This window comes from Triplophysa rosa, linkage group LG19 (assembly GCF_024868665.1).
Source record: "Triplophysa rosa linkage group LG19, Trosa_1v2, whole genome shotgun sequence".
In the NCBI taxonomy this organism is placed as follows: Eukaryota; Metazoa; Chordata; class Actinopteri; order Cypriniformes; family Nemacheilidae; genus Triplophysa; species Triplophysa rosa.
The window spans coordinates 19,024,968-19,052,902 of NC_079908.1; the positions used below are offsets into that span (position 1 = coordinate 19,024,968).

At 39.8% G+C, this 27,935-nt stretch overlaps 5 protein-coding genes across 5 annotated transcripts; 4 read left to right on the top strand and 1 right to left on the bottom strand.

The window, feature by feature from the left end:
- Positions 1-2,111: 2,111 nt before the first annotated feature.
- LOC130570647 (proteinase-activated receptor 1-like) lies at positions 2,112-3,563 on the top strand. Its single transcript, XM_057361014.1, has 2 exons — positions 2,112-2,177; positions 2,433-3,563. Exons 1-2 carry the CDS (start codon positions 2,135-2,137, stop codon positions 3,491-3,493), a joined length of 1,104 nt encoding a protein of 367 aa, XP_057216997.1. The 5' UTR covers positions 2,112-2,134; the 3' UTR covers positions 3,494-3,563.
- A 5,057-nt stretch (positions 3,564-8,620) lies between these two features.
- On the top strand, positions 8,621-11,432 carry f2rl1.1 (coagulation factor II (thrombin) receptor-like 1, tandem duplicate 1). The gene is made up of 2 exons (XM_057360609.1): positions 8,621-8,754; positions 9,376-11,432. The coding sequence occupies exons 1-2, from the start codon at positions 8,688-8,690 to the stop codon at positions 10,434-10,436; spliced, it is 1,128 nt and encodes a 375-aa protein (XP_057216592.1). The 5' UTR covers positions 8,621-8,687; the 3' UTR covers positions 10,437-11,432.
- Positions 11,433-11,775: 343 nt separating this feature from the next.
- f2rl1.2 (coagulation factor II (thrombin) receptor-like 1, tandem duplicate 2) lies at positions 11,776-14,529 on the top strand. Its single transcript, XM_057361187.1, has 2 exons — positions 11,776-11,991; positions 12,429-14,529. The coding sequence occupies exons 1-2, from the start codon at positions 11,925-11,927 to the stop codon at positions 13,517-13,519; spliced, it is 1,158 nt and encodes a 385-aa protein (XP_057217170.1). The 5' UTR covers positions 11,776-11,924; the 3' UTR covers positions 13,520-14,529.
- A 105-nt stretch (positions 14,530-14,634) lies between these two features.
- LOC130570756 (proteinase-activated receptor 2-like) lies at positions 14,635-17,362 on the top strand. Its single transcript, XM_057361189.1, has one exon. It carries the CDS (start codon positions 15,966-15,968, stop codon positions 17,001-17,003), a length of 1,038 nt encoding a protein of 345 aa, XP_057217172.1. The 5' UTR covers positions 14,635-15,965; the 3' UTR covers positions 17,004-17,362.
- Positions 17,363-21,131: 3,769 nt separating this feature from the next.
- ch25hl2 (cholesterol 25-hydroxylase like 2) lies at positions 21,132-27,267 on the bottom strand. The gene is made up of 3 exons (XM_057361191.1): positions 23,567-27,267; positions 23,320-23,391; positions 21,132-22,378 (listed from the first exon to the last, which is right to left on the bottom strand). The coding sequence occupies exon 1, from the start codon at positions 24,794-24,796 to the stop codon at positions 23,924-23,926; it is 873 nt and encodes a 290-aa protein (XP_057217174.1). The 5' UTR covers positions 24,797-27,267; the 3' UTR covers positions 21,132-22,378; positions 23,320-23,391; positions 23,567-23,923.
- Positions 27,268-27,935: the final 668 nt, after the last annotated feature.

Here is a 27,935-nt window from a genome sequence, read left to right on the forward strand (position 1 = left end):
GTCCGCAGACATAAGGGCCAGGCTAACTCACGCTGATCTCCCACACCCCTATACCAACCTGAGCAGAAAGTCTGGCTCTCGACCGGGGACATTCGTCTGCGGCAGCCTTTCGCAAACTCAGCCCCGCAGTATTGGTCCCTTGCCCATTGTCCGTCAAATCAACCCTGTCACCTACCGGATACAGCTTCCACCCCACTACCTTCATTCCATGTGTCCCTGCTAAAACCATATAATCCTGTTCCTCTCCCCTCCACAGGGTCTGGTGCTGAGGCAGCACATCCTCCTTCAGCCGCCATCGATGCCGAGAAGCAGATCTACATAGAGGAGAGATATCCACGTACTGTACCCAGAGTATCTAATGTCCTACATATTTTAATGCTTATTATGTGTCTTTATAATTTTACTATTAATCATTATAAGTATAATTTTACTATTAATCATTATAAGTATGCATTGCACAGATAGCCTAAAAGTAAATCTGGAGATAAAATGCATAAATGTGATGCAGTTGTCACTGAAGATAATTTGCAGTTCTTTTTTTAAAATTAGTATTTGTACAGACATACAAAATTCAGATCGCTTACACCAATCCATAAAAACTAGCCAATAGATAGACAAGAAAACAAGGACAATGACAATGGAAAAAATAAAGAAATATATATACATACTGTATATATATATATATATATATACCAAAAACATAACAGCAGAACAAGACAAAACAACACAAGGACCACTTACATATACTGTACAAATCCCTATATATTCCTTGCATGTCATACTGTATTTCTCTACCATCACCTGAAAATATATAGTGGCATACAGTGGGATACAATAAACTGGTCCAGATTCATGCCGTATGAGTGGGGAGCATTTGTTTGTTTGTAGCTATCAGAGTCTTTGTACGTAGCGTTCTGAAATCCTGCAAATCAATACAAGACGTACAACATACTTTACGATGCCTTAAAGGGGTCATATGACACGGCTGAAACAAATATTATCGTTTGTTTTAGATGTAATGCAATGTGTATACACGATTTAAGGTTCAAAAACGCTGTATTTTCCACATACCGTGCATGTTTGTATCTCCTCTTTGCTCCGCCTCTCTGAAACGCACAGATTTTTAACAAAGCTCATCACTCTGTAAATTGAGGTGTGCTATGATTGGCCAGTTAACCAGTGCGTAGTGATTGGTGGAATACTGCAAGCGTGTGACCTAAATGTAACGCCTCTTACCATATTTGGAACATCAGGTTCCAACGCAATTGTACTGACAGGTACTCCCGTCTTACTTGCGTGTACATTTGGGCGGTCTTAGTCAAATCAGACCACGAGCTGACGTAGATTTGGGGGGGTGTGGTTACACGAGGCGTTTCAGGCAGGTCTGGGTGAGCATTCGCTTTTAGATAGAATGCATCTTTTGTTTTCCGACACTTTAATTTTTGCAATTTTAAGTGTCTAATACATGCATGGGCAACTTATAACACACCAAAGACACAGAAAAACACGTATTCGTGCCATATGACCCCTTTAAATAGATCACAACTAGGTACGGTATACCCAGATTTTCTAAAACATTTTAATGCATATTATGTGTCCTTATAATGTTACTATAAATCACTATAACTATGCATTGCACAAATATTCCCTAGAAATTCTCTAAACCACAGTCTCCTAATTAAAACTAATTATATGCTTAGTATAATAATATAACAATTATACGCAAAAGCAGTCCATTTGACTAATAAAGGCTTTCTGTGGAGCAAAGAAGGTAATTCATAACATTGTGATGTGACAAATAAAAATGTCTTCACACACTTGGGCATAGATGTCAAGTGTTATATTTCAGCTGGTCTGTTTGTGGTCAACCGACCCGTTGGGCATGTGATCCGGTATTGGTCTCACTCTTTACCAAAGCAAGATTCGGGCCCGGTTTCACAGACATGGCTTAGCTTAAGCCAGGATGAGTGCCGTATGAGTGTGGCATATTTGTTTGTTTGTAGCTATCAGAGTCTTTGTATGTATAGCATTCTGAAAGCATTCAAATTCCTGTTGTGTTTTTATGTATCTATTTCAAATAAAGCCATCTTAATCCTTTTACGCAGAGATGTATTCTCCTCCAAAGCATGTGAAGATGCGCATCATATCTTACGATGACTTAGATATACCAGAACAAGGTACGGTACCCAGATTTTCTAAATATTTTGATGCATATTATGTGTCCTTATAATGTTACTATAAATCACTATTACTATGCATTGCACAAACAGTCCCTTGAAATTCTCTAAACCACAGTCCCCAGAACGCAGAGTATAACTAATTATACGCTTAGTATAATAATATAACAATTATACGCAAAAGCAGTCCATTTGACTAAAGGCTTTCTGTGAAGCAAAGAATAATTCATAACATTGTGATGTGTTTGTTTACAGAGAACTGCACTGAACATTTGCGTAACAGCACTGATCTGAGCGCAGTAAAGCACAACTGGACTGTGCCGTTTAGAATCTCATATGATGCTGCGCTCTTCCTCAAAGGCCCGCTGGTCACACGTGTCATGCCCTCTTTCTACATCTTCCTCTTCATCATTAGTTTGCCTCTAAACGCGTTGGCCCTGCTGACTTTCACCTGTAAGATTAAAGTAAAGAAACCGGCTGTGATCTACATGTCAAACCTGGCGTGTGTGGATCTGCTCTTCACCCTGCTGCTGCCTCTGAAGATCCACTATCACCTGAACGGATCTCATTGGGTGTTTGGTGAGGCGGCGTGTCGTGTGCTGACCTCTGCTCTCTACTGCTACATGTACTGCTCCATACTGCTGATGATGTGCATGAGTGTGGACCGGCTGGTGGCCGTGGTGTTCCCCGTCGCCTCTCTCACCTGGCGGAGCACGAGGAATTCTGTGTACGTGTGTGCGCTGGTCTGGGTGCTGGCACTCGCTGGCACAATCCCACTTCTCTCTATGACACAAGCGCTCAAGACTGAGAATGTGGGCGTCACCTGCCACGACGTCTTGAACCACGACCCTGCAGATCAGACGTATGAGTACCTATTCTCTATCCTCTCCTGCCTCTATTTCTTCCTGCCCCTGGTCGTCACTTTGGCGTGTTACTGTACCATTATATACTCACTCAGTACCAAGTCTGGTCGCTTAGCAACATCATCATCATTAACCTCGGATAGACGAAGGAGAGCTGTGATTATGACTATTGCCGTGCTGACAGAGTTTGTGGTTTGCTTTGCACCGACCAATGGAATCCTGTTGTATCACTGTGTTCTTCTGGCCACAGGAGGCGTCGGCGGGGAGGGAAACACATCATATATGGCTTACATGTTGGCTCTGTGTGCGGGCAGCTCAAGTGTTTTTCTGGACCCTCTGCTGTACTACTACGGGTCGTCTCAGTGCAGACAGCAGATCAGGTCTGTGTTAAGGTGGAGAAGAACAAAAAGTGCAACAAAGACATCAAGCACTCAGGCTCACGTTAGCAAGTGAAATATGTGGTTTGCATTATATTCATTATATTATATAGCCTATGCATACTCCTCATTGTAATGTATGTTCTCTCTTTCATGCTATCAAAAACACGTACAGTTTATAGTGCACACGTATAAACAACAGTTAATGCATGTAAAACAGCAATTTCTTTCAATTGTGATCTAAAAATATTATAGTAAACTGTCATTGTTTGTCATATTGTGTCTGGACACTGTAAAACCAGGTATATAAAAAAGCTCAAACGTATTTAGTCAAAATCTGCCAGAATGGCTGTTAAATTGTGTAAAAACCATATAATATTTCATTGTTTAGTGATTCAAACCAAAGACATGTAACAAAGACACATAAATCATTACATGTAACTGTCGTCAGCCTACTTTAAGCAACATTAAAGCATAATAAAAATGCCTGGATGATTCATTCTTTCCAATGAGATTTGTCATCGAATGAATGCTTTCTTTCCCATTGAGCTATGTAGCTGGCTTATTTAAAAAGTAAATAAATAAAAAAACACACCTTTTTAACTCTAAGTGGTATGGGAATGAAGCAACGTATTCCTTGTAGTTAACTCGTACTTGTTTAACAACACCTGAGTAAATTATCTTTACTGTTGTTGCTGTTGACTCGAGCCATTGGAGCTCATGCAATATTTTCTGGTATATATATTTTTTGTATATTGCCTTATATAATACTTGTTCAGAAAAAAAATACATTTTGATAAAATGATTGTGTAAGAGCATCAAAGCTATGCATGTAAAAAAACTAAGACAAATATGCTCAGAATGTATAAAAGTGTTTGCAGTGTACATATCAAATGTTACACTGCTGTTCCCACTAATGCGAAACAAAGCCGAAAATGTGATCATCTCAAGCCTGCTGAATATTTTATTCTTTTATCGGTCTTAATGTGCTACTCAAGTGGTCGTGGTCAGGAAATGATATGCAATGAATAAAAAATTCACACAGCCAAAACAACATTCATGCATTTCTCACTCTAAGCTGGTACTAGTGTATGTGTCGATTACAACACCCTCTGGTCTTGCATCTGGTAAATGACTAAATCTGAATGTGAGCTTTATTGGTATTATAATGACAAACAAATTAGCTTAATGGAGGCTGAAAGTCCAGTGATGTCAACATTTAACACTCTTTTGGAGTAACACAACACATCAATGGACCCACTCATCGATTTAATCATACACTAGACTTGATTATATCTCACGGAGCCGATCTAACCAATATAGATATTATACCTCAAAGCGACGATGTCACTGATCACCATCTTATAACATGTACACTGGAGCGCAAATGGAAACAAACCCAATTAGAGGTCTTTAAAATTGCGTGGAAAGAGAGTGCAAACTGTTATAAAAAGGCACTAAAAGCAGCAAAGGCTGAGCACCTCCGTAACCTCATAGAAACTAACAAAAACAATCCAATGTTTTTATTTAGTACAGTTGCTAAATTAACAAATAAACAGACTTCACCTGACCTGGGTATTCCGCCGCACCTTGGTAGCAATGATTTCATGAATTTTTTTACAGAGAAAATCGAAAACATACGAGACAAAATAGTAAAAACTCAACCTCCAAGTCTGTCCTATGAATTAGTACCAACCATCTCCCCAAAAGAAAGGCTACAGTGTTTTTCACCTATAAAACAGGAAGATTTAATTAAACTTATTGCAACATCTAAACCTACAACATGCTTATTAGACCCCATACCAACTAAATTATTAAAAGAGTTATTACCCGTTGCAATTGAGCACATTTATAACATTATCAACTCGTCAATTAATCTAGGCCATGTCCCAGGACCCTTTAAGCTGGCCGTCATTAAGCCTCTTATCAAGAAACCAAACTTAGACCCCAATGAACTAGGAAACTATAGACCAATTTCAAATCTCCCTTACCTGTAAAATACTAGAAAAAGTAGTGTCCACTCAGTTGTGCTCTTTCTTACAAAATAATGATATACACGAAAAATTCCAGTCAGGCTTTAGACCGCATCATAGCACTGAAACTGCGCTCGTTAAAATTACAAACAACCTGCTTATAGCATCAGATAAAGGTAACATCTCACTCCTAGTCCTGCTTGACCTTAGTGCTGCGTTCCATACTGTAGACCATAAAATACTTCTAGATTGCTTACACAATTATACCGGTATTCAGGGACAGGCACTACAATGGTTCAGATCTTACTTATCAGACAGACATCAATTTGTCCACTTAAATGGGGAATCTTCAAATCTAATGCAAGTAAATTATGGATTACCTCAGGGATCGGTTTTAGGACCCTTGCTATTCTCCATATACATGCTGCCCCTTGGAAACATTATTAGAAAACATGGAATTAGCTTCCACTGTTATGCAGATGATACTCAGCTATATATCTCATCAAGACCAGATGATTCCTTCCAACTATCCAAATTGGCAGAGTGCATCGACGATATAAAGCATTGGATGACTTGTAATTTCCTTCTTTTAAATTCTAATAAAACAGAAATATTACTTATCGGACCAAAGACACGTGAGCAGAATATTTCGGATTATGACCTGCAAATTGAAGGCTGCACTGTTACTCCAACAAATACAGTTAAAGACCTTGGCGTTATATTAGACAGCAACCTGTCATTTAAAAATCACATCTCAAATGTCACAAAAACAGCCTTCTTCCACCTTAGAAATGTTGCCAAATTGCGAAATATTTTATGTGTGGCTGACGCAGAGAAGCTTATTCATGCATTTGTGACCTCAAGACTTGACTACTGTAATGCACTGCTTAGTGGTTGTCCTGCAGCATCAATAAACAAACTACAGTTAGTTCAGAATGCAGCTGCCAGAGTTCTAACCAGGTCCAGAAAATACGATCACATAACCCCAATGTTATCAACCCTTCACTGGTTACCCATTAAGTATCGTATTGACTTTAAAGTTCTTTTAATTACTTATAAAGCCTTAAACGGTTTAGCCCCTACCTACATAACAGAGCTTCTACCACACTACAACCCATCACGCTCTCTAAGATCTCAAAACTCCAGACTTTTGATAACACCTAGAATAACTAAATCCACCAAAGGGGGTAGAGCTTTCTCATACGTAGCACCTAAACTCTGGAATAGCCTCCCCGATACTATTCGAGGGTCAGACACACTCTCCCAATTTAAATCTAGATTAAAGACACATCTTTTCAGCCAAGCATTCACTAATACATAGCTAATGAACAGCAGCTACGCTAATTATTCTCTTTCTGTTTCTGCCCTCGCCTCGGGATGCCCATCCCGAGGTAGGGAGAGATTCCGCCAGACCCAGATGAACGTCATATGCCCATCCACAACTAGAGATTACGCCAGCTACATCTGAAAATCCCGTGCCATCCTCCTGCGAGAGCCTGCGGACTGACTGACCATCCAGCTCCATCCAAGGCAATTCCATCACCACCCAAGAAAAAGGCGACCATCTGGCCGGCCCAGCTCAGACAATTCCATCCCCAGCCGAGAGCAAAGACGGACTACCTGTCACATAAATGCTAAATTTACAATACTTGGTATTTAATGCTAAACTTACATCACACGACAGCAGTTTGAAGTTATGGCTGCACTCAGTGACTTTGATTGGAGGTAGCTGGGTGGGTGTTGTAGGGAGTGGGGGGGCTTGTTGGTTGTGGTTCGGGGCGTTTCATTTGTTGGGACTGTGTGGGTCTGGTCTGGTTGGTCTTGTTTTGTGGTCGATGTCGGACAACAGAGGAATAAAGTTAATTATGCCATTACTACTTTTCCCTGGTTGTCCCTCTGTTGTCTGTTGTTGACCACGGAATGGGACCGGGTTGGACCTGCACGGTTTCGGCGGGTGGGGCTTCCTGGGTCGCGGCTCGTGGGCTCTCCCTGTTCTTCGTGGACGTTGCTCGGTGGCTTTGGTCGGGGTCACTGAGTGCAGCTATGACACGTCAGAGGAGATCTGGCCCTCCCGGCTGAGCCTGGTTTCTCCCGAGGTTTTTTTTTCTCCATTATTCAGCATTGGAGTTTGGGTTCCTCGCCACAGCAGAGCAGTGCAGTGTTGGCTTGCTCACCGGGAGACTGCATTTATTTATTTATTCATTTATTTATTAGATATTATTTATTATAATGATCTTGCTTGGTCTATAAACACCATGCACTGTGCTGTGTTTTACCTTTCTGTGTTTTTCTTATTTGCTCCTGTAAAGCTGCTTTGGAACAATGCACATTGTGAAAAGCGCTATATAAATAAAATTGAATTGAATTGAATTGAACATTTTAAACCAAATCAAATAATTAGAGAATTAGAAACACCCAAGAAATTGGTAAAGTGTAGGCTACTGTAATGACTGAGCTAATGAGAGTAAAGCAGTATCACACTCATTTACAGCTATATAATGGCTTCATGAGACTACTTTTCTGTCATTAGCTTGCTTCATTAGACATGTAAATATACAAAAATGACTACAAACACAATAAAAGTAGTGGTCTTGGGAAAATAACGTATATATTGCATTTAAAAACGAAGCGATGGTTGGCAAGCACTGCATGCCATTTGTAAAGCATTTTGTGCATTATGCATCAAAACACACTTTCCCTCTGTAACTCAGAAGTGTCATTCAATCAGAATAGAGAAATACTTCAACAAGTACTGATGTGCTTGCTCTCGTTGTAAAAGTTGAGCTTTTCTGGCTTTAGATTTAAATCCTAAACAAGGCCTTTGAGCTAATGTATCTCATTTACCTTTATTGATGTTTGTGTTTTTGTATTGAACACACGGCCACAATCCACTAGATGGCGACACTTACCCATCCATCAAACCACTGTAAATACTGACCCTGAAGAGACCGTGATGTACTTTAATGCAATTACTTCCAATTCCAAATTCGAGACACCGAAAAAACCGCTACCTATATAAAACTACGCATTATTCTCAAAATGTGCTGTTACTCTCTACATACATCCGTGGGTGTTTTCGACTTCCTGCGGCTCTCGCGATACTTCGATATCACACGGAGCTCGGTCTGCGCAGTCTCATTCGCGTCTCTTTTGCGCAGGTAAAAGGCGTTTCTCAACAGGTGAGGTCACGTGACTCACAAGCGCTCCTCACCACCTGTCTTTATAAAAAAAGTTGATTTTGTTGACATCGGTAACTGAGTGAACGCCACTTTTTGGTTTCGGGGGGAAATATTCGCCATGACACACAGACTGATGTGGAAACTTGCTGTGCTTCTGTTCATCCACGTGAACCTGTCAAGCCAAAGTAAGATTTGCGTCTCTTTTAATGTACAAATCCGTGATCTACCTCAGCTCAAGACATCGTTTGACTTGGAGGCATGCTGCAATTTATTCTGTATAAATATATATGTATCTATACAAATAAAATATGCCATGTGTTCAGCTCGTTTTAAATTGGCATGAACATTTTTATTTTTGTGGTCCCCAACATGACTGTTATCTGCTGCAGTGAATTCTTACAAAAACGAACATTTTGTAGGTAAAAATAAATAAAAAGTCAAACCAGTCAGCTACATAATTGGCAAAAGTGAAGTGCTACAATGTGTTCCACCGTGGAAAATGTCTTAAAAACAGATACCTTAAACAAAAGTATTGTGACATTTTTGTAATGTTGCAGATGTGTGCGTTGTTTCAACACACTCGGCTGACGTCTGAGCTTTACAAACACATTTTCTTCAGCTGTCTTCATACTTTGCTCCAAATAAATTAATAATACTAAATGTCTGATGTAAAAGGTGTTAAAGCAGACACATTTCACAGGTTGATGATGAGTGGTTTCTGTACTAGACACTTTCAAATGATTCATTTGTGTCTATTATGAATGAGTCAGGTTCATGTGAACTCATGTCTCTCTCTCTCCCTCCAGGCACTGAAAAAGGCTTTACTGGTGAAGAAAGTGAGGAGGGTGTAAAGGTGACAGTGACCGCTAAAAGCGTGCTGGAAAGCAAGCTCACCCACATCTTCTTCCCAATTGTGTACATCGTCGTCTTCAGTGTGGGCCTGCCAACCAACGCTATGGCCGTCTGGGTCTTTCTCTTCAGGACAAAGAAGAAGCACCCCTCCGCCATCTTCATGGCCAACCTCGCACTGGCGGACCTGCTCTTCGTTATCTGGACCCCTCTGAAAATCGCGTATCATTTTAACGGCAACAACTGGATTTACGGAGAAGCCCTGTGCAAAGTGTTTGTGGCCTTTTTCTATAGCAACATGTACTGTTCCACTATTTTCATTGCGTGTATCAGCGTCCAGAGGTACTGGGCTGTAGTTCATCCGCTTTCCCAGCAGAAAAAGAACAACCGGTTGGCGATTGGCGTGTCTGTGTGCGTTTGGTTGGTCGTGTGGCTTATCACCATACCTCTTTATCTTTACGACCAGACTGTGAAGGTCACCAACCTTAACATCCTCACCTGCCACGACGTCACTCGGCCCAGCCAATCACTCTACCCCTCCATCTACTTCCTGACCATGGGAATTCTGGGATTTTTAGTTCCCTGCATAGTGTGTATAGTGTCGTACGTACAGATGCTGCGTGCCCTCAAGAGCTCCATGACGGATGAAACCATCGCTCAGAAGCGCAGGAAGGCTGTCATTCTCGTTGTCACGGTACTGGTGATGTTCCTGGTTTGTTTTACGCCCAGTAACATCATGGTCATTGTGCATTACTCGCTGTTGCATGCAGGTGTGCAGGACAGCGGCTACGGCTTTTACATCAGCACTTTGTGTCTGGCCAGCCTCAACAGCTGCGTTGATCCGTTTGTGTATTATTTCATCTCGGACGAGTTTAGGGAGCACGTCAGAAACACGTTTATGTGTCGCAGCGAGCGCACGGCGCAGCGGATGCGCGTCTCTTTTAGCGCTATGAAGTATTCAAAGAAAAGCAGCACGTACGCGTCGGACTCCGGGAACACGCAGAGCAGCTCCTACTGAGGACAAACAAGCTGTTTTAGCGCTCAGTGGCTCACAGATGACTGGCATTTTAAACTCTTGTGACAACCTGAAATGTAAGAGATGTTATAGTGCCATGAACACCCCGTAAATTCTAATGTCAACATTAGGGGCAATGGGATCACTTATATGTGTAACATATTAACCAAATCATCCTCCTGTCACTGTAGAAATGTTGTTGCTATAACATCACTTTTTACAGGTTTTCTGAAATTTTGTGTGTGTACAAACCTGAAGTTTTTAGTAATTTATTTTTGAACTCATTTTTTTTTGTTTTGTTTTGTGGAATTGTGAAGAATGTCCCAGATACTCTACGGTGACCTTTAATCCAGTTCTATGGAAGTACACATGTTGACTGAATAACCGGCGCATTCCTGTTTTGGAAACCTGTTACAGAAACCATTTGACATACTGTTGGGTTTCGTGAATTGTAGGACGGACCTCTGAAAGAATGTGAAATGGTCTATGAATCACTTCTTTAGTATCCAGTTTTAGCCTGTTTGTACAACAAGCAAAACCTCATTCATGTGTGCACTAAATACTAAATCTCTCAATGACACTGAAGTGCACTATTCACTGCGTAATTATATGAAGAATATTTTCTTCTCTCCTGCTACTGTTTTCCTCACCTAGTTTCAATGCGCACAAAATACGGTAGAGTATATTGGTGTTAATGTGTTTGTCATTTTAAAAGTAGTGTTTTTTTTAAACAATAAATTTGCCTTTTCAAGTCTGCCTTTTATTTGTGTGTGTGGTCATAACGACTTTAGGTGCAATATGATCATTAATGGATCAAAGTGCTTTTCTTCCACACCGAAAGATTGAATGAAAATCAATATATTGAAATGTACAGACACATTTACCTTCCTTTTCAGTTTGTTTCAGTGCCTAACATGAGCTACTTTTTAAAGTACAATTTCCTTGTACTTTTGGTAATGATGACTTTATGTATCAGGTTGTGAGTCTGAGATAAAAAAATAAACAAAGTCATAAAAACCTGTGTGATCTTGTGTAACTCATAGCAGATGGAAAATGCAAAGAGGCTGGTGGACTTTATAAACATGCCCATAAATTATGCATAAAGTATACAGTTGGTAAACAGCCATTAAACATAAAATATATGTGTATGTTGTTATAAAAGGGCGTATTTGCATAATTTTTCATTTTATATAACCATTTCTATTTATTTTAGTTAAATATTCGTCTCTACATCTCTCTCTCTCTCGCTCGCCCCTCCTACGCAGAGAGCGCACTCGAAACTCTTCCAGCGGAAGGGGACAGCCATGACGCGCATGTGACGTAACGCAGGTAAGTACCCTGTCGCCGCTCATTCTGTGGCTTTAAGGTGTGTCGTGTAGTGCTTTTCCCAGCTCGACTAAAACGTTTGACGGAGAGGAACGGCGGAGCACCTACAGCACCCAGAGAGTCTGAGTTTTATTGAACTTATATAAATACTCAAAAATTGTTATTATGGCTCTCGCCGGAATTTGCCGAATCGTGACGTTTTCCGCTTGTTTGATCTTCGCGTCCGCACAGAGTGAGTCGCTTTACGTTTTATGCGAGTCGTTCATTTTGTCCTGTTTTTGCATATACTTGTAGTTCTCTGACTAAATATACAATAGAAACCATCTCAAATTACTTTATGGTTATAATGGGAATTGTATAATTTTTTATTGAAAGCTTTAATGCTCTCTACTAGTAATGTTTTTTTTTTAGTTCTGTTGGTTATTTGATGGTCAGAACCAATTGAACACAATTTAATCCTACTAAAGTACACACTAGATAAAGTCAATTTTAAGGGTTTAAATGGAAAACAGCTGACGGTTCATACTGGTAAAGGCCTAGGCCTATGTAATGAAAACATTACCACTTATATTGTTTTTGCATCATTAAACAGATTCGTTTACATTTATTGCGTGCATGAACTATGTGTTTATCCTTTTATAATGTGAATCCAATGTGTTTTTCTTTCAGATAAAAGTAAAGGACGTGGTTTAATTGTCGTTCACAGTCAGGACACGGAACAGATCGTTGTAGATACGCTCAAGAGTGGCCTCACGACCGTCTTCCTGCCTATTATTTACATCATCGTTTTTGTTTTGGGGTTGCCCAGCAACGCCATGGCGTTATGGGTCTTGCTCTTCCGGTCAAAGAAAATTCACCCTTCTTCCATCTACATGGGCAACCTGGCGCTGGCCGACCTGATGTTCGTGATCTTGACCCCGCTGAAGATCGCCTACCACCTGAAAGGGAATAACTGGACGTTTGGGGAGGGAATGTGTAAAGTAATGGTTGGGTTCTTCTACGGCAACATGTACTGCTCCATTCTCTTCATCATGTGTTTGAGCGTGCAGCGTTACTGGGTCTGCGCCCACCCCCTTTCCCAACAGAGGAAAAACAACAAACTTGCCATCATCCTGTCTGTGTGCATCTGGATCTTTATTTTGGTCAGCAGCACGCCTTTGTACCTGTACCAGCAGACTGTTCACCTGCCAGACATGAACATCACCACCTGCCATGACGTCAACAGTATCACCCTGGAGAGCCTCGTCACGGGCAATGTGTTCCAGGATGTACAGAAGCCCTTCTACTACTTCATGGTGATGGCAGGTCTGGTTTTCTTCGTCCCGATGATAGTCATAATCGTGGCTTACGTGCTGCTCCTCCGGTCGCTTGGAAACTCCGCCGTGGAGGGCAGTGCCGGAAAAAGCCGCCGGCGTGCCGTGCTCCTCATCATCACGGTGCTCATCACATTCTTGATCTGCTTCATTCCCAGTAACGTGATGGTGGTTGTACATTACGCTCTCCTGGCGAAAGGTTGGACTAACAACGGCTACGCCTTCTACATCACCGTGCTGTGCCTGGCCAGTCTCAACAGCTGCCTGGACCCTTTTATTTACTATTACGTGTCTGAGGAATTCAGGGAGCACGTCAAGAACACGTTACTGTGCCGTAGCAGTCGCACGGTGGAGAGGATGAGGGTGTCTTTCAGCTCGATGAAATACTCTAAAAGGACCAACACGTACACTTCCAGCAGTGGCCACACAGAGAACAGCACCTGCTGAGAGCACACCTGTGCAGGGTTGGGCTTGTGGTTTTCATTCTTATGTATTTCAAATTGTGGCAAAATGGACTATGGAGATGTTCTCATTGAAATTATGTCGGCATTGAGAGTTCTTTTTTGCTGAAACGTCGTCTCAGTCCATGAGGGAGTGTCTGAAGATGATGTTTGGTTCAGCCGGGGCCACAAAGACACAGTTTGAACTGAACAATCTGTTTGGTCTTGTGCGTGCAACAGACTTTTATTTATACAATTTTTTACGTTTTTCCATCGCATGACTTTTGCCGCAGCATACAGGCTAAACCTCAGAGGACTGTGAGGTCAAACACAGCCGTAAAGCTTGAAGAGGATTAATGAGCCAGATCGCTCTATAGTTACAATTTTTATGGTTTCGTATAATGATTTTAGTGTGAATTTTTAGCCCACGGTGGGTTTAAAGTTAGGAGTTTGGCCAGCAATTTGCTGTTTATATTATAAATTATTTTTTTACTTCACTAGATCTGTGAAAAACTATTTTTATGTAACCAGAATTAGGTCAACCACTTTTCATATCTGTGATGATTGTTTTCAATTATAAAAAATGAATGATGGGCCTGGTACTAGGCTGGCATGACTGGGGAAAATTACGTTTTTTCTCGTAATATAATCATAGTTGATTGCATTTCAAACATTTTTTTCCCATGATTAAATTGACAAAACATTATTTAATAGATAACACAAAAAAGAAGTATTTAATGTTTAATTGTCAGTTGGACATTTTTGGAGGGGCCCAAGTAATATCTAGCGAAAGTTCCCCGCCTAGACCTGGCCCTGAACAGTGCTTTTTCTTTAACATGTTGTACCATTTTAAGTTATCTTTAAGATCTCTGCTTTACTATCAGTTTGTGACACAAAAAAACAAACATAATTAACGTAATGTGAAGCATAAAATAGCCTCTGTGACATTGGTTAATTCAGTTGAACAGCATCTGAAACGCAGCAATAAAACATGAAAGACAATTTTTTTACAAATGATATTTTTGTGGTTTCCTGTCATGTGTATGTGAGTGACCACTCACACACTTCCTCTCTCTCTTTGTCTCTTTCAAAAAACAAATGATTACATTTATTTAAATATAGAAAAACGTGAAAACATGCACGTTTTTGTTATGTCTCTTGCGGAAATTTACCGGATCTTGATGCTTTGTGCTTGTTTGAGCTTTGCACCGGCTCAGCCAGGTAAGATGCAATACTTCATACGAATCAGTCATTTTGACCTGCTTTTGAACTTACTTTGACTTTCCTGCTGAAAAAAAACTATATATTTTAATAGATTTAAAGTGATAGTTTACCCAAAAATAAATAAAAGAAGAGTTTGTTTCCAAAATGAGAACTTCTTTTTCAAAAATCATGTTTTTATTGTGTTAGTAAGCTGTATTTTTTTAGTTATTATGGCTTAAATGAATACAAACCAACTGCAGTTTGATTGATTTTAATTGGAATGCACAATAAAAACTGTGATTTTGGAAAAAAAAAAACGGAGTTATCTCATTTTGGAATGAAACTCTTCAAAAATTCTGTCATCATTTACTCACCCTTTTGTCATTTCCAACCTGTACGACTTACTTTCTTCCGCAGAACACAAAGGAAGATATTTTGAAAATTGTTAACTGGACCCCATTCACTTGCATTGGTTTTGTGTCGATGCAATAGAAGTAAATGGGGTCCAGTGCTGTTCTGTTACCAACTTTCTTCAAAATATCTTCTTTTGTGTTCTGCGGAAGAAAGTCAAAAAGGTTTAAAATGACAAGAGGGTGAGTAAATGATGACAGAATTTTCATTTTTGGGCGAACTGTCCCTTTAATGCTTATAATCCCTGGAAATGAAAAAAATATTGGCCCGGTTTCACAGACATGGTTTATCTTAAACCAGGACTATGCCTTAGTTGAATTAAGATATTTATGTCGCTTTTATAAAAATGCTTTAGAAGAATACATTACTGGTGTGCATCTTGAGACAAAACAATGGCACTGATATATTTTAAGATACTTCTGGGCAAGTTATTTTCAGTTAAGACCGGTCACACATTCATTTTAGTCTGGGACTAGTCTTAAGCCTTGTCTGTGAAACCGAGCCATTAACTTTTTATTTTATTATTTAATATAGAAGGCCTACAGTGTCAAAAGAATCCTAGATGCTGTAAGAATGCTTTAGTATTTACTACAGTTTTTCACAAACTAATACTATAGAATGGTGTACATTAACAAAGCCTAGTAATATACAAAAGTATACTATGGTATTTTTCATGCGGGATGGAAATTGTATTAGTTTAAATGAAAACTCTAATGGCCTCTGCAGGTCTAATGTTTTCGGGCCTTGATGGAGTGTTACATGCTGGTTGGAAACTTGTATTTGCATTGAGAATTTAGATTTTTCCAGCAGGGTTTAACTGCATTTATGATGTTACAATCATGAGCGACTATGTGTTAAAAATGTGTTTTGTTCCAGGTAGAAAACGTTCCTTCACTGCCATTCAGGATCAGGACACGAACAATGTTACTGTTGACCAGATCGCTGCAGATACGCTCAAGAGCGGCCTCACGACCGTCTTCCTGCCTATTATTTACATCATCATCTTTGCTTTGGGGTTGCTCAGCAACGCGATGGCGATATGGGTCATGGTCTTCCGGTCAAAGAAAATTCACCCTTCTTCCATCTACATGGGCAACCTGGCGCTGGCCGACCTGATGTTCGTGATCTTGACCCCGCTGAAGATCGCCTACCACCTGAAAGGGAATAACTGGACGTTTGGGGAGGGAATGTGTAAAGTAATGGTTGGGCTCTTCTACGGCAACATGTACTGCTCCATTCTCTTCATCATGTGTTTGAGCGTGCAGCGTTACTGGTTCTGCGCCCACCCCCTTTCCCAACAGAGGAAAAACAACAAACTTGCCATCATCCTGTCTGTGTGCATCTGGATCTTTATTTTGGTCAGCAGCACGCCTTTGTACCTGTACCAGCAGACTGTTCACCTGCCAGACATGAACATCACCACCTGCCATGACGTCAACAGTATCACCCTGGAGAGCCTCGTCACGGGCAATGTGTTCCAGGATGTACAGAAGCCCTTCTACTACTTCATGGTGATGGCAGGTCTGGTTTTCTTTGTCCCGATGATAGTCATAATCGTGGCTTACGTCCTGCTCCTCCGGTCGCTTGGAAACTCCGCCGTGGAGGGCAGTGCCGGAAAAAGCCGCCGGCGTGCCGTGTTCCTCATCATCACGGTGCTCATCACATTCTTGATCTGCTTCATTCCCAGTAACGTGATGGTGGTTGTACATTACGCTCTCCTGGCGAAAGGTTGGACTAACAACGGTTACGCCTCCTACATCCCCGTGCTGTGCCTGGCCAGTCTCAACAGCTGCCTGGACCCTTTTATTTACTATTACGTGTCTGAGGAATTCAGGGAACACGTCAAGAACACGTTACTGTGTCACAGTAAACAGTAATGACAATTTCCACAGAGATTTGATCGTATTTTGCAATGCAGATCATGTGATTTCGTTACATTTGTTTATGCTTTGAAGGCTTACTGTATATTTGATGTAATCTTTTTAGGCCATTATGGGTTTAAACTTAGAAGTTTGGCCAGCTGTTGTTTAAAATTAGAAAACATTTTTCAGATCTTTGATAGTGTTTTATGACATCAGTCTGTTATGTAACCAGAATAGGGTCAGCAACTTAACATTCTTGTGTTTCAATCATACTGTAACATATACAGTAGTTTTAAATTGATGCTGATTTCTGCATGTTCATGTAGATGTCAAAATCCATCAATTTGTTTAATTAAAGACACATCACTGCTTTTGCAAGGAAATGTTTTGTCAGTCACTCATTGTGAAGCTTTTCCTGTCATTACCTGTCGAGTTTATCTAGTGTGTCTCAATCACCACAACAAGCAATGAAACCAAGCATAAATATGACACACGACTTTGTATGACGGTGTGTCTATTGCTGAAAGGTTCACTGGAATAATTCTCCTGATTAATGATCAGGTAACAACAATTTCTTTGAGAATGTTTTTATGACAATTTACACAGAAATTTGATCTGATCATATTTTGCAAAGCATGATGTTCCATATCTGAAAATCTCTCAAGGATGCCACAGTGTATCTGTGAGTTCGTTCTGAGCTTGCTTTGTTCTGTGATAGTGCTCTCTTCTCCACTCCCTTGTTTAGCAAATATTTTGCATAGGCCTACCATTCGCTACCATGTCCCGTCTGTGCCTATAGAAACCCTCTAAACCTGTTTAACTGGCTTTCTCCCTTTGAGACCTGTGTCTTTTGAGGTTTGAATGCAGTTGTTTTGTTTGAGAATGGGAAACAGAGATAAAAAGTAGAAAGTTTGAGAAAGAGTTTGTCTGAAAGAGGGAAGTAGATGTTTTTCAGTGAACATCTAAAATGAATCTGTGGAATTTAAAAGGAATAGTTCACCCAAAAATAAAAACGTTGTCATTTATTCACCCACATGTTGTTCCAACCTGTATATGACTCTTTCTTTTGTAGAACACAAAGAAGATATTTTGAGAAAATGTCTTGGTGGTTTTGTGTCCATACAATGGAAGTCAATGGGGGCCAATGTGTGAGTGTTTTTCCACAATATCTTTTGTGTTCTGCAAAAAAAGAAAGTCATACAGGTTTAAAATGATATGAGAATGAGTAAATTATGAAAGGTTTTTTGGGGGGGGATAAACTGTCACTTTAAGAGTACAATACAGATTTCATTAAAGAGTTACTGTAACAAACTACAAATAGGTTGCCATGGTAATGTGTTGTGGGTGGTTTTCAGGGCGTTGCCATGCTGTAGATGTTGCTATAGGGGCTACAGTAAGTAATTTTGGGTGGTGCTAGGTGGTTGCTTAGTTACAAGAGTATACCCCAACTTTGTTTTATGATCTCTAAATATTGCTCAGATCGCTTTAAGTCTATGGGTTTTTTGCTGAAATAACACGGGATGGAGTTACGTGTTTAATGTATAAAACAAGTTAAATATTTTGAGTTAGGGGGTATAAGAAATAATAACCGTGATATTTGCATTAAATTCCTGCAGCTGTGAAAAAATGCAATGTGTAAATAAGCCAAAACCAATATGATTTTAAAATAAGAGGATTCAGTCTGTTTCTCGTGTGACATGTGACATTTCCCTCTGTCTCAGGTGACCCTATTGGGGGGGTTAGATGTAGCCTCTGGGCTCAACCCAGGCGGTCTTTAATAGTCTTTAACAGGGTACACCCCCCCTCTCTGATTATTCATTTTCACACAGTTTCCTAGCTTCACAGTTTCTTGACCGTTTCTAAATGTGTTCTTTCTCTCTTGTGAAGTTGCTATGGATACTGCACTGGTCTTGTAAATGGCAGTGAGGTTGCGGTTTCTCATGGCAATTTTATTAAATGTGTGTGCGTGCGTGCGTTTATTGATGTGATGTGTTTTCATATTCAAAGATCCCATTGTTTTAAAGCAACTGAATGTTTGGACTTTGAACTTTGCGTTTTATGAGAGACCAGTAATGTTCAAAGAGAGTGAAGTTCCTATTGCGTAACACTGACACAGAGAAAGATTCTTAGTTTATCTTTCTGTCCCAACCTGTAACAACATGTTCTTTCCTCGTGTTTTTTTTTTCAGGAATAGACAAATCTCAATGCTGAAACAGCAGAAAGATACTGTAACACTGTAACATAAACTCAGTTCCTCACAGTGAGTAAGCAGTGTTGAGTCAGGTGTGAATTCCCCGCTGCAGATGTTCCACGGCACAGATACATGTGAGAAGTGATATTTAGATTTGACTACATGGATGATTTCCCGGAAAGAGCAGAATAGTTTCTGTCTTATCATTTGAATTTATGTACACGTGTAAAAACAAAACCGCTTAAAATTCATCTCTCACACACGTATGTATTGTTAATTTCTGTATGTTTGGGCCTCGGCATTGGCCTATATTTTAAGAACAGTCTGTGATTGTGTGTATAGAAACACTGCTACTGGTCAAACCAGTTTTACTGACCTTGCTGAAGTCTGCTGTTGTTGATGGCTTGATCCCAATCAGTATATTCACATGATCACACATACTGCGGTGTCTCATTCAATTGCCCTTGTAAAAAGTAGACTGCTATGGTGGTACAGTAGCATGGTATTGATAAAATCAGATGCAATAACAACAAACAAATGGAATCTAATCTTCTGTAGAAAGGAGTAGCTATCTCGGTCAATGTCAATGCTCACTTTTTAGAAGTAGTTCATATTTATTTATTTGTTTGCTTGTTTTCTACAAACCAAACATTTTGTTTTTTATCAGGTTAGATTTTGAATGGGTCTCTGACTCTTGGAATAATTAGCCATTAACCAAATGAAATGTGTAACCAAAATAGCGTGTTTTTTCTAAGTGATTTAGATGAACACAAAAATGAAAATTTGGTTATCATTTACTCACACATGTCATTCCAAACATGCATGACATTCATTCCTTTGCAGAACACAAAAGAAGATATTTTGAAGAACGCTGGTAAGCATGGTAAACAACATTGTCTCTCATTGACTTCCATATGCACACAAAACCACTAAGACATTTCTCAAAATGTCTTCTTTTATGTTCCACAGAAGAAAGAGTCATATACAGGTTTTGAACATCATGAAAGTGAATAAAATGACAGAACTTTTATTTTTGGGGAACTGTCTTTTTAATTCCACCTGTATCTTTAAATTTTGACAATTGTCCTTCATCTGGTCACGTCGCGAGTTTTGAACACACCGCCATCTGGTGTATAGATAAAGTAACTACAACCCCTTCTATTTCAATTTGTTACCATTCCAAATTTTCATTGAATCAGTATTTCTAGATGTATTGTGGTTATTCCAGTCCAATCCTGTTGAATTTCAACAAAATCAAACCCCAGGAGTGCAAATAGAAGCAATATTTATATTTGAAATTTGGTAGAAATAAATAGCTAAATGAAGAGAAACTGAAAATCATTTTGAAATGGTCTCTTATTTTTTTCCGCAGGGGTAGAAGTAGTCATATGGTAGTGATATACTCATGTGGAAATGTATATTTTTGTTCCTTTTTGGATCTTGACAGTTTCATTGCATCCACTTTGGTTGTAAAGTAGAGCAACCCATTCACTATCTCTAACAAAAAAATGTGTTTCACAGAAGAAAGAACTCAATATAGATATGATTAAAAAAAAGACATAATTAACATTTTGGTGGACTTTTCCTTTAAACTTTCACAAGCTTTGACATCATTGGTCAGAAGTTAAACCTACCGAGCATCTTCAGTCTCATGTCTGTGTTTTGGACATTTATATTAGATTAGAAAACACAGATAGCCTATGTGATACTGTAAGTGTGATGTAGTCATACAGACCTCTAGTAATCACCATGAGCCAACTGTATTAACAAACATGTCAGTGTGGCCACACAATTACTTCATATGTCCTCCCCTGTAACGGTTTTAACGGACAGGGCTTTTGGCTGTGGAAGTATGCAATTTGCAATATTCAGTAATAATCAGTTTGATGAAGAAATTACACCATTATTTCCTCATTATGTTGTATTTTTATTCTAACAAGAAAAATCGAGGTTTTTTTTGCAATTTCATTGATGTTAAAAGTCACAGTTTTGTTATTTCCTCTTCATTCATCACACCAAAAAGGAAATATCAGATCAAGCATTTTTTAAAAAGCAGTTTGCTCTGCTGCACATTTTGGCAAATGTTACAGACCATTTCATGTTTACACACACCAAAGAATATATGCCAATGCTGTAAAATAATAGGTATTATGTATTGCATTATGTGTTTACAACCATCAGATCCAGATCAGAATATTTTTAGACAGGGATAGTAATTTGGACAGTTAAATACACTTACAATCCTGAATGCAATTATATTAGAAGATAAAATATCAAACCAAGTGACATTTAAAAGCATAAAGAAATCTTTATTTTGGGGTTTAAATTGCTAAGAAAAGTGAAAAAAAAAATACCCACAAATCATCAAATGCCACTAATGTTTGAAATCAAACATTGATTAAGGCTTAAATCAAACATTTTAAAATTTCATATCCATTTTACGTTAATAAGATTTAAAAATAATACGATTTTTAGTTTTGTATGTGCAAAAGGTGTTTTATAGAGAATGGCCTGTTTTTTATTTCAGGTTGACTAAGGTGACTGATGTACAATCATAATTATCCTTGGCAATAGATGATATTGGATAAAAACTGTGTGCATTTGAATGCATTCCCATTCATTTACATCATTAATCTTATATCACAGATTTTGTGCATAAACAGATATAGCCCATTCATGTGTATCAAAGCATTATCTTATCTCTCCTGCATAACCGCTTGTTTAAAACACAGTCCACATTTTCTCCCAGTTTCCACATTCCTGAAGGACCCTCTGTTGCGGTGCCAGAGGGGGAGGCGTCAACAACAGTGCCTGGTGGGAAAAGGTCCAAAGTTTTCTGTGCTGAGCCGCAGATAACAACTTACTGTTTAGAAAGCTCAGCCTGAGGTCCACAGAGATACAGAGCTGCTGGACGAGAGCCAGACGCTGCTCGCTCTTCCTCTTTTTCTAATACACACACAAACACTGCAACGCTCACATTTTTATGCTTATTTGGCCTCCGAGCATTGCTCGCACATCATCGTTCAAAGTCTACTATGCGACTTGACTTTATACAGTAAATTCTTAAAGACGTACACTTGTGTATGAATTTATTCAGTTCCAGTGGATTATTGAATTTCTCTGCAGTCTCAGTTGAATATTTTCTTTCTCTCTTTCAGCATGAAGAGCTATTCTCCGTTTGCCAGATGATGGGGAGAGACTGAAAGAGAAGATGATTAATTAGCATTGCCTTTGCTTCGGCTGTAGTCTGATCTCAGCCCAGATCCTCTCTGCGCTTCTCTTATGTAAAACTGGCGAATAACAACATCATACACAATAGACGGCAAACACTTCACGCTGTACTGTACGTTCAGGGCGGCTGGACATCCGTACACTTGGGTATTAACAGATTTTCTTCACGCCTTTAAGAATGAACCTACTGTTTTATTGTTTATTCTTGAAGGAATAGTTCACCCAAAATCTTTCATCAACTTGTCCTCATTTCATTTCAAACCTGTATTACTTTCTTTCTTCTTCAGAACACAAAAGAAGATATTTTGAAGAATGTTGGTAACTAAACAATATTGGCCTTTATTGACTTCCATTGTATGGACACAAAACATCTCAAAATATCTACTTTTGTGCATAAAGGGATAGTTCAACCAAAAAAATTTACCATCATGTGGTCAAAAATCTGTATATGACTCTTTCTATGTGTGTTTCAATGTTGTTGTTTTTTGTCCATACAATGAAGTCAATGGGCTCCAATGTTGTTTGGTTACCATTGTTCTTTGAAATATATATATTTTTGTGTGTGTTCTGTGGAAGAAAATCATACAGTTTTGTAATGACATGACGATGAATAAACAATAAAGAATCTTCTTATTTTGGGTGAACTATCCCTTTAAATCTCAATTTATTACATACAGTATTGCATAAGGACACATATATTCAATACAGTATAACTAGTCATTGTATAATTTTTCATATCTTGGCAGCATAATTGCATTGACTTTGATCTTTTTTTGTGTTTCACAGGAGAGAATGCAATCTGAGGCTAATTTGAATGATTACACAACTTCCTTTTGGGTAAACTGCTTCTTTATGCTTTTACGATGGCTTTGTCAATGTTCTACATGTGTATTCAGATATTAAACTTACTTTTCATGTTTAGACTCATATGGTGATGCTGTGGTGCCAGACGGCCGCTGTGATGCTGTACTTGTTGTCATACTATCCAAAACACACCGATTAATAAACAACAGAGCATTTTATTGATCAAAGTTTAGTGAAAAATACAATAACAAGCATTGGAATACAAGCAATTCTGAACGCACAAAATACAAAGAATCTCATAAAAAAAGACATTGCAAAGAACTTTTCTACAAATAAGGCCAAAACTACTAACCTGAGATATCACACATAACCTCCTGTAATTGGTGAGTTGCGAGGTTTTAGAAAAATATATCAATTTGCAAGAATAGACATTTTATACATTCAAACGAACAAACAAACAAAAACAGAGGACCAAGGCGCTTCCGTCGGGGATGCTTCACCTCGTTTCTCTACTCGTTTGTTAGTAAGACACTTGATCTGTAGTTCTGAAAAATGACATGTGGACCGATGAGCCGGAGAGCTGAATAGCCAAAGATAATGTGCGAGACAGGGCGGGACGAATGGAGCGAACGAGAGCGATTCTAAAGAGATGATTAAGAGGCAGAGCGAGAGGGTGTGAAAAGGGATAGGGAGCGAGTTAGACAGAGCCTCAGGCTGCCTTTTCATCTCTCTCTCGCTTCGTTTTTGTCTTCGTTGGGGGGGGCATGGTAGCCGTGCCCCCCAGCCAGTCCCAGTGGGCAAAGAAAGGGGCAAAGTTAGTGCCCGGCTGCTGATGGTGAGCGTCGTGCCGCAGTGCTCCCCCCCAAAGGCCGAAGGGAATCAGCCGGTGCATGGCCCAGGGGAAGTCGTAGCCGCAGTGGTCCTCCGTGGACACCCAGACGTTAAAAATCATGAACGCCCAGGCGGTGAGACAGTGGCACTGGAGAAGCAAAGGGTCCGCCGTGGCCCAGAATCCAACGTTGAACAGCTCCCAGGCGGACAGGTACTGCGTAACCAGGCTGAAGGGTTGGCGGTACTGGTGATGGAGCGCATGAAAGGTTCGGTACAGCCAGCCCACGCGATGATGCAGGAGGTGCCACAAGTAATACTGGAAGTCGAACACCACCGTGCATCCCACGACTCCCAGCAGGAAGGCGGAGACGGTGGGCGCCTCGCGGGGTAACGGCACGGGCGGCCGCCACAGCCACTGAGCCACGGCGGCGGGGAAGATGTAGAGCAGATGGTTGTACGTGGTGAGAGCCAACGTGGTGCCGATGTTGGACCAGGTGACCGTGCGGTCCTGATGGATCTGATAGCGGCGGATGGAGGGCCAGGTGGGAGCCAGCAGGTCCATCACGGTGTAGAACAACACCAGCACCAGGTACGTGGACACGGAGAGGACGACGGGGAACAGAGGCGAGCGCAAGGTGCCCTCGTGGTTCTGCTGAAGATAATCCCAGACGGGCTGCAGCAAGGAGCGCTCGGAGAGAGCCCAGGTTCCGTTGCTGACGTCCAACTCGCCACTCAACGGCTCCACGCGCATGCTGTCTGGACGTGCACACACCGAGCTCACCAGCTATGTGTTCTGATGCCACAGCCGGCTGCTGTTCGTCCTACGGTGGGCTGAGGATGCTGACAGCGGCCAGTGATGAGTTTCTCTTGTTTCGCCCTCTATTGGCTCAGCGGCTTTAGAGGATGTGGGTTTTTGTAAATGATCTGATCTATGCCAAGTGAGACAGGCCTCTGAAAATCTGTCCAAGCACCACCTCCTGCATCTGTAGCGTCTCTCTCTCTTTTTCATTCTCTCTCTCTCTCACCCCCCACGCTTCCCTCCGCTTGCTATGGCGTGTGGTGTGTGTGAACGTTCTTTTCATTGGTGCTTGGAGAATGATCCAACATTTGACCAGCTTTGACCAGCTGAATTGTCAAGTCCTTCCGCAAGTCATTTATGACCCAGAAATGGAGAGATGGAGAGCGCTCTCGAAACATCGACAGAGATACTAATACCATTTTACACATACAATTCGCGATTCACAGATTCATGATGGTCATTTTAAATGCATTATTTGTGTTATTTATTGTTACAGCATTCGCAATCGTTGCATAACAAACCTTTATAAAGTGATAGTTCACCCAAACATAAAAATTCTGTCATCATTTACTTGCCCTCTTGTCATGTCCAACCTGTATGACTTTATTTCTTCCGCAGAACACAAAATAATATATTTGAAAAATGTTGTTTACCGGGCCCCATTCACTTGCATTGGTTTTGTGTCCGTATAGTAGAAATGAATGGGGGGAAAAAGAAACTTTTTTGTTCTGCGGAAAAAAGAAAGTCATAAAGGTTTGAAAAGACAAGAGAGTGAGTAAATGATGACAGAATTTTCTTTTTTCAGTGAACTGTCCATTTATGCCTTCACGCATCGGAGGTGTCCTAATTCTAACTGCTTTATGTTGTTATATAACAGGCGGACATTGAAACCTGCAACCGAATGTTAGAGCAATACGCTTTTCAACATCATTTCCTGTTGCACCTTGCAAAACCTATTCATATAAAATCATTAGCATGACATTTACACAAACGGACATTACAAAACATTGGCATGAATATGCATATATATTTGTCTGTCAGGATTTGTTTAGAAAATGCATCATAATCCATCTATTTAAAAAAGAGTTGAGTAGGTCTCTCTCTCTCTCTCTCTCTCTCTCTCTCTCTCATCATTAATCATCTGCTGTCAGTCCTTCACAGATATGAATCATGCTTTGATTTTGTCATTTTTCAGATCAGGAAGTTTACAGTCGGGTTACTCTGTGGTTTGTTGTTCGAGCAGAATGGCAGAGATCAGTACAGGGCAGGCGACCACTGAGCTGTTCTCTATGGAGTCAGTAATACTCTCCACATGCTCATGCAAAACATCCTCTCAATGAACTTTTTACCTTTACTTTCTTGCCTTTTTTGAAATGTAAAAAAAAAAATTACCTTCTGCATTTTTTGATAAAGAATCAATCACTGGACTGCATTATACTGGAAAATATAATGCAATATGTTACATTATACATTTCCATGTATTGTAACCAAGTGCTTATCTTTCAATATATGAGAAGTGGCAATTCTTCTGTTACTTATGTATTATTCAATATATTGCCATATTCTATATATTTTCAAATATATATTAAACGATTTAATGCATTGACAGTTAAGAAGAAAAATAGGAAAATATATATTCGTTGCATAAGGCAGGATACAGAGAATTAGTTTAAAGGCTCCATACTCAAAAGTATTTTTTCTATAGTTTAAGAAGCTAGAATCAGTATAGGCTTCACGATTGAGTAAATGTCCCATTAGCCAATGAATCAGAGGGAGTCGTGCAAACAGCCACATTCCTCAGCATTTGACAACTTTTCTTTTCAAATTTTGTTCAATAATTTGTTGTTGTAGGTCGTAACTGGAAGTTTTACTTACTTCTGAATTTAAAGTGCACTTTATTTCTTTGTAGCACATGTCATCGTTTTTCTTATCAATAGAGGGTATGCATTGATGTCACTTTCCCACGTGAACACGCTGGGACACGCTCCCTTGAGTGGTAAAACTAAGGCAAAATGGCTGCGTTCAATAGGAGGAACAAAAAACGGAACTAAAACACGCAATTATTTGCTGAAACTACAAGCAGCTGGACTCGACGGTGATCCTTATGACTACCTGACTTACAAAGGAATCAGGTGTTCTTAGACACTCAAATGTTGCGCGGAATAACGTTTCCTGATATTGTAACCCTTCATTTTGCCCAGTGTTGTACCAGTCAAGCAGGCGCGTTCCGGCGTGTTCACGTGGGAAAGTGACGACACGTGTACCCTCTATATTTGAGCTGCCATTATTCATATGGTAGCTGCTTAATAAAAGCCAGCACACATCTTAATCTTTTTTTATTGTGTTAGTTAGCTGTATTTTTTTAGTTATTATGGCTTTAATCAAAACAGACCAACTGCAGTTTGATTGATATTAATTGGAATGCACAATAAAAAACATGATTTTTGAAAATTTATCAGAAAAGTTATCTCATTGAATATTTGCATGAAGCCTGATCTGTGCCGCTTATTTCAGGGAATTGCTGTCCCCTTACTAGACATGCAAACTGATCCAATTGAGTTTGTTGGCTTTGGAAGTATTTAGAAATTAGTCCATCCATCAGTAATTAGAAATCTGTAAATATATTCTACAGGTTTAACTCAGAAAATGATGGCAAAGCATTTACTTGAATATTTTGTGATATTATATATAAGTGAGTGAAAATACTGACAGTAGTTATTTTTTGTCAACGTTGAGTCTGACTCTGATGCGCTGAGGCAGCCTGTCGTTACTATAGTAACATCCACACACCAGCGCGACCTCTGTCGGTCGACAAGCTTCATTTTTACAAATACGAATTCAACTTTTTACTTAACTATTAATTAGGCTACTGTTAAAACTCTAATGGCCTTCTCTCCATGGCCTTGCATACAATAGGCTATATTTATTCGTGTGGGGAACTAAAACCTAACAGTTGGCCTCTTTAAGTCATTTATGACTTACCAGTTAGTTTCCCACACCAATGGTAAACAGTAAAAGTCAAAATGGAAAATAATAAAGGAAATTCTCATTCTAAGGACCGTCCGAGAGAACGTATATTATTGTCAAAAAG